The 15,387-nt window shown below is 30.7% G+C and overlaps 1 protein-coding gene and 1 long non-coding RNA gene across 2 annotated transcripts; one reads left to right on the top strand and one right to left on the bottom strand.

Annotated features, from left to right (window-relative positions):
• Positions 1 to 6,106: 6,106 nt before the first annotated feature.
• Positions 6,107 to 6,640, bottom strand: LOC148208435 (uncharacterized). Its single transcript, XR_015788410.1, has 2 exons — positions 6,500 to 6,640; positions 6,107 to 6,422 (listed from the first exon to the last, which is right to left on the bottom strand). It is a non-coding gene; the product is annotated as an uncharacterized LOC148208435 (long non-coding RNA).
• Positions 6,185 to 8,683, top strand: LOC111008468 (S-adenosyl-L-methionine-dependent methyltransferases superfamily protein). The gene is made up of 4 exons (XM_022281194.2): positions 6,185 to 6,319; positions 6,443 to 6,847; positions 6,951 to 7,223; positions 8,158 to 8,683. Exons 1-4 carry the CDS (start codon positions 6,236 to 6,238, stop codon positions 8,494 to 8,496), a joined length of 1,101 nt encoding a protein of 366 aa, XP_022136886.1. The 5' UTR covers positions 6,185 to 6,235; the 3' UTR covers positions 8,497 to 8,683.
• The last annotated feature ends 6,704 nt before the right edge of the window (positions 8,684 to 15,387 follow it).

Below are 15,387 nucleotides of genomic sequence, written 5' to 3'. Positions count from 1 at the left end.
TATGTATTTATAGACCAGCCCCGCAGTGTTGTGATGCTGTCCATAGCGTCTCAACGTGTGCCTCCCTCGTAGCAACATTGAGATGCTGTCCCTAGCATCTCAATGCTCAGACTTCTGCATCGTGTTCCTCCCGCTTTCGCAACGTTGAGACACTAACGCTATCTCCTCGACCAACATGCCAATGCATTTCTTCACTCCTAATTATTTGTTCCTTCAATTGTGGTTTGGCTCCACCAACCTAACAGTTATCATAACATTAGTTTAGGGGAAGAAAAATACACATTATTCATCCACGTTAGAGACATGGAAATTCAATTAGTAAAATGTCCTCCCCACCCCTCTCCCCTCCTGCAACTGTAGTATTATATAAAAGTGTCATATTCTCTTTGTTCACACTATAATTTTGTCGCAACAACTATTTTTCATTCCACTACGTTTTTAATGTAATGTTGATGTCACATGTAGGGATCAAAAATAAGTATCCTTACACTCTCCGAGTACCGGAAATTTTCACCAACACTTTTTTTTTTTTAATTTCCTAGGTATAAAGATTAAAGAGTCTTGATGGCATTGTCAAGCTACCCAAGGTTGGTGGTGGCCTTGATCTTCCACATCATTTTTTGATGGGACAATGGCTACTGATGACTTGGATTGAAAGATATAGTGGAAATCAAGTGGACACAGTTTCAAAAGTGGAAGAAGGGAAGAGAGAGAGTTCTTTTTTACCCTATTTACTAGGTTATTGAAGAAAAAGAAATAATTAAAAGAACAATTATTTTGTTTGTTTTGTTGTTTTAATCTTGTGTAATAAGATTTTGGGAAAGTTTTTCAAATTTTACCTTGCAATTCTAATTTTATCCAATTAAAACTTAGACTGAGATAACAAGTTTTACTTTCTATTAAACTTCCATCCGAAGAAATTGATAAACAATGGATTACAAATAGAGGCTTAGTACAAAGTTGATAAGATATCTCTATTAAATGATCAATCATGTATATTGACATGCTTTGACTTGATTTAGCAGTTCTTTCCAAAAGGCGTGAATGCAAATAAAAAACGTCCCCTGGATAAGCTTCACAGCCCGGTGGTCTTCGTAAAAGAAGAGACATTTGTCGATAAGCTTGTCCTTGTTTGGAGGGATCATCATAAATGATTGAAGTGTGTTGGTAGCCGGAGAATCCGTCGTTTCGGCTACTATAATAGTGTATTCCACTGTTGCCCCCTTTCCTGTAAAGTAGTCACTACTTGAGCCTCTTCAAATTAACCGAGATTCAGAAGCTGAAATTTCACGTCGGCCATCAATAGGTTTAGCCAGAGCATTTATAACATGACCTAAATAAGCCTCGGTTATTGGTATCTGAGCAATTCTTCCTGTTGCTTTTACAGAACTTCCCTCCTGTATCAGCAAACCATCACCCATTAATACAACACCAACATTATTTGATTCTAAATTTAGAGCTATGCTTATAGTACCCTCTTCAAATTCTACTAATTCACCTGCCATTACTTCATCAAGACCATAAATACGAGCAATGTCGTCGCCTACTTGAAGTACGGAACCAGTAGTTACAATTTTTACTTCTCTATTATATTGCTCAATATGTTCACGGATAATATTACTAATTTTATATGCTCGAATGGTTACCATAAGTATTTCGCAATTCTTTTTTTTTTTTAAGAAAAAAAAAATAATGCCTACACTAAAATGACTAATCAGTTTTAGTTATTTCTTTCATCGTCCCAAACATGCCAATATTAGCACTGATGGTACGTAAATGTAACTCGTCCAAACAACTATTCAGAGTTCCTAGAGCTCCCTATAAGGCTTGTTGGAAAATCTGTTGTTGTACTTGATTAATCGCTATTTGTTGTTCAAAATGAATAGTTTCATTTTTATAATTTTCTAATTGTTCCAAACTTTTAGAAGTTGAATTAATCAAATTAAAATTTTTTCCTTCTATCTCAAAGTATCCATTCACTTGAAACTGATCCGATTCCATTTCGACTTTCAGTAAGCGGGACCGAGCTTTTTCTAGCTGTTCAATTGCCCCCTCGTGGAGTTCTTCTAAATTTTGAATTGTTTTCAATATCCTCTGTTTTCGATTATCTAATAAATCACTTAATGAAAGTATATTGTCTTTCCATTCATTTCAAAACTTCGACGATCCCTTCCCGAACCAAACATGAATCTTTCGATTCATTTGACTCTCACGCTCAATTATTGCAATGATTTATGGGAAATTCACATATATCTGTTTGAATGTAATGAGTCTATCCTCTTTTCTCTATTCATATTTCACAAAGAAAAAAAAATTGATCATTAATCCAAGACCAGAATATTTGGAGGACTCTTCTGACCCAACAAACAATTGTCAGCAAAGTTGATTTTTTTTTTTTCCTCCAAATCCAAAGATTTTTTCTTACTTTATACATAACATAGATCATCGATTCAGCATTGGATAAAAAAGAAAAAGAAAAAAAATGAGGGTGAAATCCATTAAGCCATTAATTTAAATTAGTGTAAAATAACCTTAATTAAGCAATGGTCCCATGTGATAAAACTGAAAGTTTCGGATAAAAATTAACTTATTCCGTCAAAACTTTAGATGAGTTCTGCCTTAACTCATTTTTAAACAAATGATTTCAAACTTATCTTTTCAAAAGATAGTTTACTTTCACTAATCAGTTTACATGAACATATATATTGTAAATTTGCCATATTTCCTTTTGCAGATATATATATTTTGCTACTATAGAACAAATATCATTTTGGTTAAACTTTACTACTATATAATCAATATATATACATTAAATTCACCCTAATTTCTTTTATGTATATATATAAACTTTTGTATTTTGTAAATTTACCACATTTCCCTTCAATGAGTCGTATTTATAAAGTATCTATAAATAAGAAATAACAATAAATATAATATTATAATTTTTGTTTTAATTCCCTCTTTTAAATTTGTCTTGATATCAAATATAAATGGAAATTAATAAAAATATTCATAACTCTTCTACCTATTATTTCAAGTTTCATTCTCTCTCTCTCTTTTCTATATTTATATAGAAAAATTGGCCACTAAAATTATATTTATTTGAATTTGTACCTTAGAAGAAAGTTATAGATCCGCCACGAAATCATCTTTTAGAAAATTGACTTCCAACAAATTTTAAAATTAACTATATATACATTTTCAAACTACAATATTATTAAAAAAAAAAAAAAAAAACCCTTTATGGTCCATGCTTAAGCAAGTTTGGAGAGGCCATTATTTTAGAAATTGTTGGCCAATATTGTTGCTGATTGGTTGCTTTTTTCTCCACGAAGCTTAAAATACTTGGGGAACAATTTGAGTGGGAGAGACAAGTTTTGATTCTCTATAAATTCTTAGTTCAACAATTAAAAAGGTATTAAGGAAAAGAAATTTTTTTTTTTTTTTTTGCCTAAAAAAACCTCTTTATGAGCATCGTTGAATGTCACTCAATCGCAACAGAATTATCACTATAGAGGATTAAACCGACAATTTTTTGACAAGTCACAATAATGCTACAGCATTAAAATGATTAATACTATTTGATTGCAATCATAATAATTTGATTAAGTTACTATTTGAGCACATGTTTTTTGTTTTATTTTTCAGAAGCTAATTTCTAAATTTTCTTATTGCATAAGATATACCACCGAAAGGCGTGTGGAATATCCACACTCCACACCTAGAATTGGCCGGTTGTCTATTAATCCCTTTATTTTAAAAAGTTTCTAATAAGTTCCTAAATTTTAGAAGTCGTGGCTATGGACACTTCCATTATTTATTATTAGTAACGGGATCCAAAATTCAAGAGTATTAGAAAATTTTCTGTTTTGTATCTAATACATATCTAGAGTTAACTTCATCAATTTTATGTTTATATGACATGTTAACCGTATGATTTATTTATTTAAGAATTACACAACGGACTGATTTTAAATATATTTAGACACATTTGATGTTATTAGACGAAGTTAACGGTAGGAATCGATCAGATACAATAGCCTATTAAAATATTTTTAAAGCATAGGGACTAAATAAACATAGCCCTAAAAGTTTAGAAACCTATCAAATCACCTCTCCACTAATCATTATATTTTTATATTTTTTAAAAGTAGAATCATCACATGTGACCCATTGGTTCAAAAGAACTCAGGTTAATTGAAAGAGAATGAGTTCAAACCGTACAATTTCCTACAAATTTAAATGCACGCAGAGAGAGAAAGGAAGAGATTTTTTCATGGTGGTCAGATTCCCACCAACCGGCGACTTTATCGACCAAACCTAACCACTGTTGCATATGCAAAATTTCCTACTACCTCCCCCACCTTCCTTCATTGCTAGCCATAAAAACATCGTCTAAGAATAATGTCTAAATCAAATAATATATACCCGAACGAACATAGCGCAGCGGTAATTGACATATATCTCCAATCAAGAGGTTGTAAATTTGATCTCCGCCCTCACATGTTATACTAAAAAAAATCAAATAATATATTACTTAATAATGTGTTAAAATGTGAATGAAATTAGTAGGTACCACAGTAATACTAGAAATATTTTACCGTTGTCTAGTGGGTCGAAGATAATTGAACTAATTAATATGGGGTGGAAAGAGAGTTTTTTTTTTTTTTTTTTGTTGAGTACGTGGAACGAGAGTTAATGAGTTGGATGTGCATGTAAGAGAGAGAATAGGTGGGGTTTCCATATTAGAGAGAGGCGAGAAGAGGGAATAAGAATGTAACATGCAGGAGATGAGAGAATAAACGGATCTTCCCCCCATTCATGCAGGAGAAAAGAGAGGTGAATTTGGACTTGGGTGATTTGAATTCTGCATAGAAGAGAGTTGAACTTGGAATTTGGAATTTGGAATTTGGAGTGGGGTGATTTGATTTTCGCATATTAAGGAGATAGAGAATGAAAATAACATGGAAAAGTACCAAAAGGAAGGAACTATAGAGCCAAAGTATTTGATGGATGTAAAGGACAAAAATTTAACCCTCTTCTTAGAGGGTGCATGAATGTAAATGACTCCAAAGGACCAAAATTTTGGCTTCTCCTAAACAGGTTTCATGAATGTAAATGGCTCTAAAGGACCAAAACTTAGGCCCCTACTTAGAGAGTGCATGAATGTATAGTGGAAAAGAATGGGTATTCCAACTCTTCTCATGCCACCCACTGATCTTCTCATCACACTCCCATCTGATTCCTAATTTGGGTCGAAGTTAGGGGATCCCTTAAGTTACACGTGCCAAAGCCGCAACTTTTGGCATGAATGAACATTGCTGGAAAATCTATGTCAATTTCTCAAAAATAAAAAGCAATTCTTGATTTGATAGAGTAGGCTGCTTTGTTTTCCACTTCCCACAGAGCAATTGCTTTTGCGTACAAAAACCTTATCTTAAAAAACAAAAACACACCTTCTGCCAAGTGCCAACAACCTCAGCAAGTCAGGAAAAAGAAAAAAAAAACAGCAAACTAGATAAGCTTCGGACACACAATTCACTGTCACTTTTCCAACTACTTTTGTCTTGGGTTCTTTTCATTTTCTTACAAAAGTAGCTCAACTTCAGTTATTCTAAACACAGAATAGAACAATTTATAAAACACAGCCTCATTCCAACATGTTTTCATAAGTTAACCTTAACCAACTCTAAACTCTCTCAAATTTGTTTTGGTTAATTGTTGGATGGTGAGGGAATCTTAGTCGAGCAGTCATACCTAATTATTCAACAACTTGGGCTGGATTTAAGATTCCCATTCTCTTTCGAGGGATTATTCCATGATCACGAGAGAGGAATGTCAAATACCCAATTTGAAATATTATATTTGGGAAAACGTAACTTTGCAACTGTATGGTTTCAATGAGTTAATTGGGTTCCAATTTCCAAACAGCCATTTTGAAGTCAAAATTCAGGAATATGATACAGCTCACACTATTGATTGCCCATCATTTATTACTGTTTGAATCCCATAATCATGTTGGCCCCTCCAAGAAAGCCAATGAATGAAACGGCCACTATTTGTGAAAGAAAATATCAGAAACGAAACGGAGAACAAGAGGCCAAAATTAGATAAAGGGATAGAAAATTTTCCATATATCCTTCAAAATATACCATTAAAAGGGCATCTGACCAGAACACAACTCCTTCAATTCTCTCAAGTCACTGGAAAAACAAGAAAAAAAAAACTCCAAACCATGGAGGCCATGGATATTGAGAAATTATTCCATATGACTGGTGGAATTGGCAACACTAGCTATGCCAAAAACTCCCATCTTCAGGTCCTAATTTCTCACTAGTTTTTCTTCCTTCTTAATGTTCTTTTTCGGCCTTTTCCTTTTCTTGTCCGTACTATCTTCTCTTTCTCTTTTTGTATTCTAATGGCTAAAACATGAATGTAACAGAAGAAAGCATCAGATATGGTGAAGCACATAACAATGGAGGCTATACAGGAAGCTTACCTTTCCACCGGCGCTCCGACCAGCTTCGGCGTCGCCGATCTGGGCTGCTCCTCCGGCCCCAATTCCTTATCCATCATCAAAGACATAATCCAAGCCGTTCAATCGCTGATCTCCGGCCCCCCCCGCCCACCGCCGGAGTTCCGAGTCTACCTCAACGACCTTCCGACCAACGATTTCAACTCAATCTTCAAGGCCCTGCCCGATTTCTGCAGAGAGCTTCAAAACGAAGGGGAAAACCCTTCCGGATTTTTCATAGGGGCTTATCCAGGGTCGTTTTACCAGAGACTTTTCCCCAATAACTGCTTGCACTTCGTTTATTCCTCTTACAGCCTCCACTGGCTCTCGAGGGTTCGCCGTTCGCCCCCATTTCCTCCTTCCCCCATTTTTGACTTGCTCTGCAACTTTTTTAGGTCGAAAATCGCTTAAAATTTGGGGATAATCGTTGCTGCAGGTTCCCGATGGTATTTGCGATGAATTGGGGAAACCGATAAACAGAGGGACGATTTATATTTCCGAAGCAAGTCCCGGTGCGGTTGCGGAGGCTTATGTGCGGCAATTTCGGGAGGATTTTTGTGTGTTTCTGAGGAGGAGGGCGGAGGAGGTGGTTTCCGGCGGCCGTATGGTGCTGATTTTGCTCGGAAGGGACGGCGCCGATCATGCCGATCGGGGAAACTCCTTCATGTGGCATCTTCTTGCAAGAGCCCTCGCCATTTTGGTCTCTCAGGTAGTTCAATTTTTCTAGTTGATCTTTTGAATTCCGAGATGATGTTTTTGTTATTTATTTATTCATGTTTTTAAAAAGTTTCCGAAACAAATATTTTTTTAGTGAAAACAATAGGTTTATATAAATATATATATACTTGTGTGTGTATGAATAAAATTTTGATAACCGATAGATTTAGATGATTAGAAATATAGTTTTGTTTATTTTTCATTTTTACCATTTATTTTAAGTTTTAGGTTTTCATTATTTCTTCATTTTTTTTTGTCATCAAATTTTGATAGTTCTAGTTTTTATTTCAAAATTTTTGAGATTTTATGTTAGAAATAATATATTTAGATATAATAAGTTTGGGTCATATCAAATCTATCAACTTTCATTGATTAAGAGATCATTTAAAAAAAAAAATAATGAGAACCAAATCTTGACCTAGAATTAATCATAATTTTGAAAGTTGAAAGTCTAGGAAGAGAAATGGGCAAAAATCTAGGAATAAATATTAAAGCTGAGTTTGATAACAAGTTTGTTTTTAAGGATTATGTTGGATTTCCTACCATTTATTTGATAGGTTTTTTTCACTTTTTCTTAAAATATATTTGAATTTTGAATTAAACTTTAAAAATAAAAATAAAATTTTGATTATCAAATAGTACCTAAAATTTAAAAAATTTAGCGATGGAAATGAAAAATAAGTAAATGATCATAAATTATAACTAAAAGAAACCAACTAAAACCCCAAACAAAAACCTTAAAGACACACACATTCAAATATCTCGAGCCTTGTTAGAGAAAATTTAATTGTTAGCACCACTTTTAAATTTTCTTTTTAAGTGTTCATATTTACAAAAATAATTATATGTTTTGACATATCAATAGACAATAATTTAAATAAATCATAATACATTTGTATGAGTAATATAGTTGATATTTTGACTAGGGAGAAATAAAGGAAGAAAAGTTAGATAGCTACGATGTGAATTTCTATGCACCAAATGAAGGAGAGATAGAAGACGAAGTGAGGAGAGAAGGGTCATTTTGTTTGGAGAGAATAGAGAAATTTGAGACCGAGAAGAAGGGGAAGAATAATGGAGATGAAAGCTATGGGAGAGAAGTTGCTAAGGCTGTGAGAGCCATCCAAGAGACTATGATTTCTCACCATTTTGGTGATGCAATTTTGGACTCTTTGTTTGACAAATATGGAACCATTTTGGATGAGGAAATGGCCAAACAAGAAATAAGACCCATCTCTTTTGTCATTGTTCTTAGGAAATTGTGAACAAAAACCAAAAAAGAAAAAAAAAATGTTCCATTTTTAGCCCACATTTTTATGAAATTGTAACTCAATTGATTATTATCATTGCATCTCGTCTTTCTGATTTGGTCAAATCTTACGAGTGTTGACTGTGATTATTGTATTGAATATGTGACGTTCTTTTCATGTGATAATGAGTCGATGTTTTCAATTTGATTGATTATGGTAGCTAAGTATCTTTATATTTTATGGTTGAGTAAAAAAATACTTGAAAATGAGTGGGTTCTTAGTGAACCAATATTTTTCTATTCAGCCATCTCCATTTGTTTTTAAGATCAGTAAAAAAATGCTAGACAATGAGTATGTTTTATAGAAAACAATTTGAGAACCATTAATAGGATTTAATCAAATTACCACATTGAAACTTTTAAAATTATGCAACTAAATTGAAATAAAGCTTTGATTTGGGGTGAAATTGATAATTTTACCATTTTGAACAACCAATCAAGCATGGCAGTACAATATGGATTAGAGTCAAAAGTCATAAATTGCAATGATAATTCTCACTAAAATGGAGTGCAAGCATGCAAACCTAATAAAGGGAAATATATAATTAAAAAAATTAGGTAAGAAAGAAATGAGCAATTTGCAAAAGAAGAAAAGATTTCAACAATTTTCTTGAGAACTATCAAATATGGTCAAAACAGTAAGCTGAAAATGTAGGTATTGAGACTGTGTTTAAACTTTCAAACATTAAAAGTTAAATAAACTGCTAATATGAGATTAAAACTTCCGACTTATTAATTATATATATATATATACAGCCTAACCAATTCGGTGATGCTAATGTAACCTAAAATTTACTAGATATAAATGTTTGAAATTAAATTGTTTGTTGACTTGAAAACTTGCCAGGTAACAAATTTTATTTTCAGTTTAATAATTCTAAAAGTTCTTTGGTCTTATAAAAGTTATTCATAAATATGTTTTCTTTGTTTAATGTGTACTCTTAAAAAAAAAAAAAAAAGAAAAAAAGAAACATTTTACAAGTCTTATTCAAATAAACTTAGCTAGAATTTTTTCAATGTTTTTTAACACTTAGATAGAAAATAAGCAAAAATTTTAGTTTTCTTTTTGGGCTAGCTTACCATCAATATGCAGAATGCCCTCATTGCCATATAATATTTGGGCTGGATTTTTAAGAAATTGCAATTCTAATATATCATTTATCATAGCACGTATATGACTTGATCATTAAAGTTGTTTTGATTTCACACTATGCTGTGTGCTGGCGCCCTGATCCGAGTCCCCATGTCAGCTCTTCTCCATATTAGTTGAATTGCTTAGGTGGTTTATCATATTTTATAAATCATCCAACATTTTATTTCACTTATAACTTTAATCTTCATACCTTTTATTAGTTTTTAACTTTTTCATTCATATAATTAATTACATTTATTTCACTTTTGTTTTGGGCCTTTCTAAATATATCATAGTTAATTGGTTAAGATAATCTTTTCTTTCAATTTTCCTACTAAAAATTTAATTTAATAAAGGAAATGAAAAATGTTCTTATCAAACTTTTTTTTAGTAGATTTGAATTTCGAACTTACGACTTTTTACTCGAAAATAGGTGTCTTAATCAGTGGAACTATGCTCCAATTGACTTCTCAAACCTCTTATATTAAAAAAGGAAAAAAAAAAACTTAGTATCGTTGTAAATATTAACAACATAACTTAACTTTTTTTTTAAGTAGATCAACCTTAATCCGATATTCAAAATTATTCACTTCTTCCTCTTACTCCAAAGCTAGGGTTTAATTGTTTGAAAAAAAAAATGGGAAGGTTTTCAGAGAATATAGTGCTTTACTTAAATTCTTCATAAATAAATATATTTTCTATTAACATATACCGACAGCTAGAACAACTTACACATATTTTGTGCTGTCTTTTTTATTACATAATTTATAATGCTCAACATGTTTCAATTTACGAGTTTATACTTTTTCAAAAAAAAAAATAATAATAATAATAATTTTCCGAGTTTATTTTATAAAAAAAAATCAAGAGTATTTAGGACTTGTTTGGTAATATTTTGATTTATTGTTTCTCATTTCCAATTTTCTTAAGAGATCTAAGTATTTTTCAACTAACTTTGTTTATTATTTCTCCTTGTTTGGGAACATTCTCAAACTTGTATAGAAATTTTGGAAACAACCGAAACTAGTTTCTCTTTACTTGTTCTAATTTCCAATTTGTTCTGAAACATAAATAAAATGATTGTTTTATCATACTTGTTCTAAATACATTTTTCTTCATTCAAAATAAAGAAATAGAAAGAAAGAAATAGGAACGTTACTAATTTTTTTCTTTTAATTAAATTATTTTTCTTCTTCTTCTTCTCCATTTTTTTAAGGAATTTTATGGTTTTTTTTTCATATTTTAATATGGTTTTTGACAGGAATAAATGAGCTTTAATTAATCGATTTTACTGGGGTACGTTTGGAAGGGAAATTTCAATTTTTATGTTAATGATACTTGAGAACTTGGAAATCTAGACAACCAAATGTCTAAGAATATTATTGAAGAATATTTATGGTTTTCTTCTAGTGAATTGTAGATGGGAATTTAATAATAGAACTTGGGAATAAAAGATATTTATATTTGGCATTTGCCTTGTAGAATCGATTCCACTTTTTAATAAAATTATCGTTTATTCCAATAATGCCATAACTTATTATTAATTAGCTCTACAGATATATATATCCATTACCCCATTTAAAATTTCCGTTAAAAAAAAGTTAAATTAATATTTCATCCGTAAGTCAGTTTATAATATTTATTAAATTTAGCCTATAAACTTTAATATTATTACGTAGGTCTATTTAGTATTTAATCCCCAAGCTTTAAATTTAACAAACGAAATAGTTTTTTAACGCTCGATCAAATTTGACTATGGACTTTGCCATATAATTTACAAGATCATGAAGGTGAGTTGTTAGGCATACCTTCTAATTTAAGTATTTTTCTTTTTTTGGAAATAAAATCTTAAAAAATTGTTTTATTAAAATATTAGTGTGTTTGGTTACATTTTCTTAAAAGCAATTTTAATTACAAGGTTTGTTTGGTTGCACTACGTCTCTAAATAATTCCACAAAAATACCGAGTTATCATTAAGTAATTCCCTATTAATCAATTTAGAATCAATCTTTTTTGGCAATAAACTTTAAAGTGTTTCCTTAATTACAAAAAAAGAAAAAAGAAAAAAAGATTTAAAACCATGTGATTTTTTTTTTCGAAACAATTTAAAACTTTAAAAGTGATTTTTATTTGTCACTCTAAATCTTAAAAAGAAAAAAAAAACTTTTTGATCACCCTCCAAAATCACTTAGGGGTTAATCCAAACGTGCTTTAATTAGATCAAGATAACCTCATTTGCCACCCATAAATGCTTAAAGTACGGTATATATCTCTTCTAAGGGTTTGTAGGTTCGAATAATCATATCAATGGTATATGTCGAACTACAATATATATATCTCAAAACCCGATTAAATATATCAACAACAAGATTCACACGAAAAACGTCACATGGACCAAATTAAAGTGGTACTAAAAAAAGCCATTACTTTTTCCAACCATTGGATTGGATCAAAGTTGAAACCCCATAAACCAAACCCCATGAAGGGGAGGAGAAAAATGGAAGTGATAAAATGACCTTTCCAATATGCAAATAGATAAAGGAAAAAAGAGGGTGTTATCATCAAATTTTCAAAGAAACTTTATATTTTAGAGGATTTTGTTCTGAACAAAGTCTCTTTTTTAGAGGGAAAAAAAGCTCTTCCAAGTTATGGATAAGAACAAGTTGCATGCTACTTAAAACAATATTAAAGCAAAACCCTAAACCTACAAAACATTTCAAAATACCCAAAATCTCTCCCTAAGAACTCTCTTTTTCCACTCAAAACCCTCGAAGACCTTCCAAAACAAGTAGAAAAAAAAAAGAGAGAAAAAGTTCTTGTGGTGTCATTAGTTGATGAAATATTTATTAATAAAATTAAGAACTTTTGGGGTAATAAAATTAGAGTAATTAATTAAGAATCCCTAATTTTATTTTATTTTTCATTAGAATTCCATTTGACACCCATTTCTAAACCACACCCAAAATGTAATCATGGTGGAAGTAATGATCACCGTCTCCAATAAAGGATAGAAAGAGAGGGAGAGAGGAAAAACAAAAAAGAGTAAGATTTTATTTTTTTTTATTTTGGATAAAGTAAGAGGAAGATTAAATGGGAAAAAAAAGTTAGAAGTTAAATTTGGCAAAGTTAGCCAAAATATATATTAAAGCAGGATTTTTGGTATGTCATGATCAAAAATCCAAACTCTACATCTTGGAAATGAACTAGACTGAAATTTTTCTCTCCCTAAAGATTCTATTAAAGATAGAAAGGGAGAGAAAAAAAATCTCTTTACATATAAAGATTATCAAATTTCTAAAATCTTACTTATGGTTTACAATATAGTCTACATTTAAGATTTAAGTTATAGTTTTAACTTATGTATTTTTTAAGATAAAATATTTGGTTCATTTTGGTGAGCTCGAGTTGCTCTAACAAAAAGGTCAAGTTCGGGTCTCCTAATCTTTACATATTACATAAACCCTCACCGAAAAAGGTAAATTCAGCTACTTTTTACAAATCTTGTTCTTACTACCATTAAATATTTGACAAGTCAATTTTAAGAAAATAACAAATATTATAATGATAGAAAAAATTATTTTCATCCGTGTACTTAGCCGAGTTAATTTTAAGTCTTCAGTTATTGTTTTTTTTTTTTTTTTTTATCTCTCCCCCTATAAATCCAATTGAGCTTTAAACTTAAAATACTCCTTTCTTAATCAAAATAGAAAATTACCTTAATCAAATCTAGTCATTAAAGCATTAAAGCTTCGAAAGCCTAGCAATTTTGGAAGGTCTCCTAGCATTGAATCAATCCCTTGTCCTAGAAGCTGGAATCAAAATTGAGGTGGATTCGAATTGTCTGGAAGCTAGTTATGAACATCATCAATAAATCATCCATGGCATTCACCAAAGCTTCTCTAATTGTTGAAGACGTATGGAAAGAGGTGGAATCCTTACCAATTGAAGGATTCAAGCATCTGCCAAGGAAGGCTAATAGAGTCACTCATGGGATAGCAAGGAGAGCGTGCGAAGAAGGATTCTCGTCTTCGTGGAACCAATTTTGCCCTACGTGGCTGTCTGTATTGTTGGTCGCTGATTGTGTTTAATTTTGTTTCGTTGTTCTGTTTCAAAAGAAAAATCTAGTCATTAAAAAAATTCTCAAACCATACTACAGAGTTATCTAAACCTTGCTACAAAATCAAGAACTCAAACCATAAATTACCCAAATTTCAAAATAAACTTAGAACATATGTATTTAATGAAATTCAAACTTTAAGATTAAAACTAAATCTCTTAACTAAGGACGATGATAAAAATGAAACAATTGCAATTAAATTTAAAAATAACAATGTTTTTGCAACGCAACCTATATGTACCTATAATATATTTTAGTACAACAAATATATGGATGAGAAATTGAACCTTTGACGTTTAGGGGAGGAGAATACGCGATAATTGTTGAGCTATACTTACGTTGACTTTATCTAAAGACTCTTTTTTAGTATAACATATTGGGATGAGAATTCGAACTCACGATCTTTTTTATCAAAAATAAGTATCTTAATCGGTTCAACTTACTTCTATTTACCAAGAAATTGATCATAAGAAAATGGAATGAAAAATTATTAACAAAAAGAAAAAGTAGAAACTTTGATGACAATAGGATGCAAATAAATAATTTATTGATGATTGGTGCTCTCTTTCTATGTGCATTAATGCACTTGCCCCAAGAAAAAAGGGAGCAAAATAAAAGTTAGTGTCAGTGGTGATTTGATAATCAAGAATGGAAATATATATTGTTGTGTTTTGTTGCTTAATCATTCAAGTCTATTGCTTTTAAAATCCTATGAACTCTAGGTCAATAATTTATCAAACTATATGGTTTTATTTCTTGAATTTGATTGGTGACCTACCATTTCCAAACTTAGTTTAAATAATATCATATATTTGTCTCTTCACTAAAGATTGTGTATTTAATTTTCACCCATTTATTTACTTTACGATGTAATAGTAAAAAAAAAAAAGAAAAACAAACAATTTGATATCTTATGAAAAAATTTAACATTTACGTTTATTTTTTAGTCAATTAAAAGAGATCAGGTATGAGTGTTTTTCTACAAGGTAGATTTTAAGCTTTTGGTTGTATTTTATTTTTTTAATTAGAAAAATAAAGTTACCTTCCATAAAATAATAAACTTCTATCTAAAATTTTTTTTTTCATAAAATAAGTATGATAACTATTTGAAAGCCTCTAAAAAGTATTATTGAAAGAATTGTTCTCTTGTATTTCTTAGATTTTTAAATTGAACATGTCATATTATTGTGGCATATATATTTGATAGGTCTATTTAGTGACTAAATGAGGCTATCATCTTCCAGGTTTTAAATGTCGATGTCACATGGAAATGTAGAGGTCTTAATTTCATAGAAATATCGATAAAATGTCGATGTCGATGAATATTTCTATAAAGGTTAGAGAAATTAAAAAAATCGTAAAAATTATTTAAATTAACAAATAAACATTTTCTTATTTTTAAAATAAGTTAAAACTAATTAATATTAAAATTATATATATTAATGATATTTTGTTGATATTTTTCATATTTTGTAGATTTTTTTGTACTAGGATGAAAATGTCGATTTACTTTTCATGTCAATGTCGAACTCATGAAAATATGGACATGAAGATGGAAATGTCAACGTGTCGACGAATATTTATGACCATTTTCGCTT

The sequence above is a fragment of the Momordica charantia genome (genome assembly GCF_013281855.1).
Source record: "Momordica charantia cultivar OHB3-1 chromosome 10 unlocalized genomic scaffold, Mcharantia_2.0 BLBB01000010.1, whole genome shotgun sequence".
NCBI classification, from domain to species: domain Eukaryota; kingdom Viridiplantae; phylum Streptophyta; class Magnoliopsida; order Cucurbitales; family Cucurbitaceae; genus Momordica; species Momordica charantia.
This window is presented reverse-complemented; position numbering and strand designations above follow the sequence as displayed.

Excerpts from the sequence above, each read along its gene's own strand:
- LOC111008468 (XM_022281194.2), top strand. The coding sequence starts at position 6,236 with ATGGAGGCCATGGATATTGAGAAATTATTCCATATGACTGGTGGAATT. Across the intron at positions 6,848-6,950 it reads GCCTCCACTGGCTCTCGAGG|GTTCCCGATGGTATTTGCGA; the intron begins GTTCGCCGTTCG and ends TCGTTGCTGCAG. Across the intron at positions 7,224-8,157 it reads TCGCCATTTTGGTCTCTCAG|GGAGAAATAAAGGAAGAAAA; the intron begins GTAGTTCAATTT and ends TATTTTGACTAG.